The following is a 2752-nucleotide window of genomic DNA, read 5'->3' on the forward strand; positions in this document are numbered from 1 at the left end:
GGGCGCTTGCTCACACTCGCCTAGGGGGGAGGAGGGAGCGCCTCGGGCTGGCGAGCTGGGACCCAACCGCTGCCCCGCCCCGGTCCTGCTGGCTAGGTGCGTGCGTGGGCATCTGGGCAGAGACCCGGTAGCCCCAGTCTATTTTCGCCATCCTCCGGAAGTCAGGGTAAAAGCCATGACCACGGGGACACCGTCATCCCTGGATGGATAACGATCCTGTGCAACTGCCAGAATAACGTGGCCTCAGAATTCAGACTAGAAGCAGCCCCTTACTTCCTGCTGCTGTTAAGGAAACCTAGTCGCTGTCTCCCTCCCTCACTCTGTTCAAGAAGTATTGGTTGATTATATGTCTCAGCTATGGGGGACATTGGGGCCTTGAATGATCTTTTTGCCAAAACCCACAGGCGCTACTTCACTATATAAAGAAATGCTCATCTGATGTGATCGGAAAGAAATGGAGAGCTCATCCCTCCTCCCCCCACCCCCACTCGGAGCTGCGGGCCTCTTCAGTTTTCCAAGCATCCTCTCCCCACCCATGTCCCTGCCCTGGACCCATGCTATAGAGCCCTATGACTACACATGTGAATAGGGACAGGAACACAGCCAGGGAGGGATGGTTGGTGAGGAGGTTCAGAGGTAGCAGGGTTGCAGGCCCGAAGGGTCCTGTGCAGTTCAACCCCAACGCCTCCCCATTCTTCTCCCCCACCCCAAAACTCACCCTGAGAGAGGAAAGCCCTGAGCAGGTGATGCCAAACCACTTTGATCAAGGGAAACTGAGTGATAGGGCCCCTTTAGCAGTTTCCTTTTGAGGCCCAGGAGAGGTGGCTGGGAAAGAAATCTCTTTGGCTGAACCATCAGAGCCAAAAGGAAGAAAAGAACTCAGAGAAAGTGCAATAAAATGGCAGGAAGAAGCTAGGTGTGGATATGCTAGATTAGAGGAGGTGAGGCAGACATGCCCGAGCAGTTTCCTCCTGTCTTCCCATAATGTCCCAAGCTTCCCAAAGAATGGCTCTGACAGGACCCCCCAGCATGGCAGTCTTGGGGCAGGTTTTCGCTTCTATGAGGAGGCCGCATTTCGAATTCAGAGGTGGGGGCCTCTCCTGCCTGCGGGTCAGATTGCCTCCCTTGACAGAACCCTTCACACCCCTTGTTCCCCCAGCCCCAGCCTGTACCCTCCTACTCCTGCCCCTCGTAGGGGCCCTCTTTGGCTTCAGCCTTGCCCAGCTGCCAGAGGGTGGGAGCAGGACAGGCCTGGGCCCATCAGTTGCTGCAGCTGCTGCACAGGCTCCAAGCCCCTGGGCAAAGACTGGGATGGGCCCCGACAGGCAGGGAGTGTGGCAGTATGCCGAGGGGGAGAGGTGGGGCGGGCCCGTTGGGATCTGCTCCCCAAAGACAAGCCCTGGCCCTCACTCATGGGCCTGGAATTGGGGAGTGGAGGGAGGGAAGAACACACCCAGGAGAGGCGAGTGCCAGAGCCAGGTGTACGTATCTTAGGGGGGATTGCTGGGGAAGAACAGTTCAGTTCTGTGTCCCTCCCGTGATAGCAGATGGCAGGGAGGCATTAGGGGTTCTGCCACCCTTCCCCCCTTCCTGTGCAGCCTGGTTCCTGGAACACACCCTGCATTCTCAGCAGCCACCTCCCACAGGAGTCATGCTCACATGGTCCCCTCTGCACAGGGCCCTCTGCTGAGCCACATCCTTCGCTCTATCCTTGGAAGTCTGCAGCAGAGAGAAACCACTCTACAACTGAACAGCAGCTCATTTTATCGATGAAGAAACCAAAGGCCCGGGGAGGCTTTCTGGGCCTGGCCTGCTTTCTCTAGGAAGTTTTTTCAAGTCTGCTGCTGAGCCCCTCTGCACCAGCATCTCTGCCTCTTGTCCCATACATTGCAACAGGGATCATACCTTGCCTGTGTAATCGTTTCTTCCTATCAGAAACTATCTGAAGTTCAGGGACCATATCTTTGACTTTCTCCAATTTCCTCAGTAGTGGGTACTGTGCTGGGCCCAGAATAGATATTCAGGAAGTGTCTTTTGAGTAATCAAATAAACAAGAATGGATCTGCTCGGCCAGGATCTCGCTGCCTCCCATCACTTGTTCTCTTCTCTTCCCAGAAGGGAGCCCAGCAGAGGGAGGTTGTGACCTCTGGCACATCAGGAAAGAGCAGTCAGGAAAGCTTGGGAATTCCTGGTTTTGAGCTAGGGGAGTAGGGTGTGACACTGACAACCTCTTCTCTCCTCTCAGGCACCTGTATCAAGTGCAACAAAGGCATCTATGGGCAGAGCAACGCCTGCCAGGCCTTGGACAGCCTCTACCACACCCAGTGCTTTGTTTGCTGCTCCTGTGGTGAGTGCAGCCCCCCCACTCGAGCGCCCCCTCCCCTGCCCAATTGTGCACTTACAAGTGCTGTGGGGAGCAGGAGGAGAGGCTGTGCCTCTTCATTTGCTCATAGAGCAGATGTCGGGACCCCACTCAGTGTCTGGAGGGGCACAGCTTCTCTCTTGCTTCCCCACTCTGCTTCTACCTGGCTTTGCCTCTCCCATGGTGAGTCTGCTTTCTAGAGTCCATCCTTCCTTCCTCTGTTCAGCCTCTCTCCTCTCCTCCATATCTCCTCTTCCTCGTGCCTCCCTGCTTGCCCAGCCTGGACTCCCGCCCGGCCCTCCAGCCTCTCCTTGGTGGGGCTTGGTCTTGGGCAGCCGAGTTGCCTGGGGCGACAGTGAAAGACTGGAATGTGGGAAGGGTGGGGGCGGG

At 56.5% G+C, this 2752-nt stretch overlaps 1 protein-coding gene across 1 annotated transcript in view; it reads left to right on the forward strand.

The window, feature by feature from the left end:
• AJUBA (ajuba LIM protein) overlaps positions 1–2752 on the forward strand; it is an 8724-nt gene that overhangs the window by 1540 nt on the left and 4432 nt on the right. Inside the window, exon 3 of the mRNA XM_021717477.1 lies at positions 2246–2347. Coding sequence (XP_021573152.1) covers positions 2246–2347 — 102 coding nt within the window. The remainder of the gene's footprint in view (positions 1–2245; positions 2348–2752) is intronic.

Source organism: Carlito syrichta, unplaced genomic scaffold (genome assembly GCF_000164805.1).
Source record: "Carlito syrichta isolate Samal-C Ts95f unplaced genomic scaffold, Tarsius_syrichta-2.0.1 Scaffold309773, whole genome shotgun sequence".
Taxonomy (NCBI): Eukaryota; Metazoa; Chordata; class Mammalia; order Primates; family Tarsiidae; genus Carlito; species Carlito syrichta.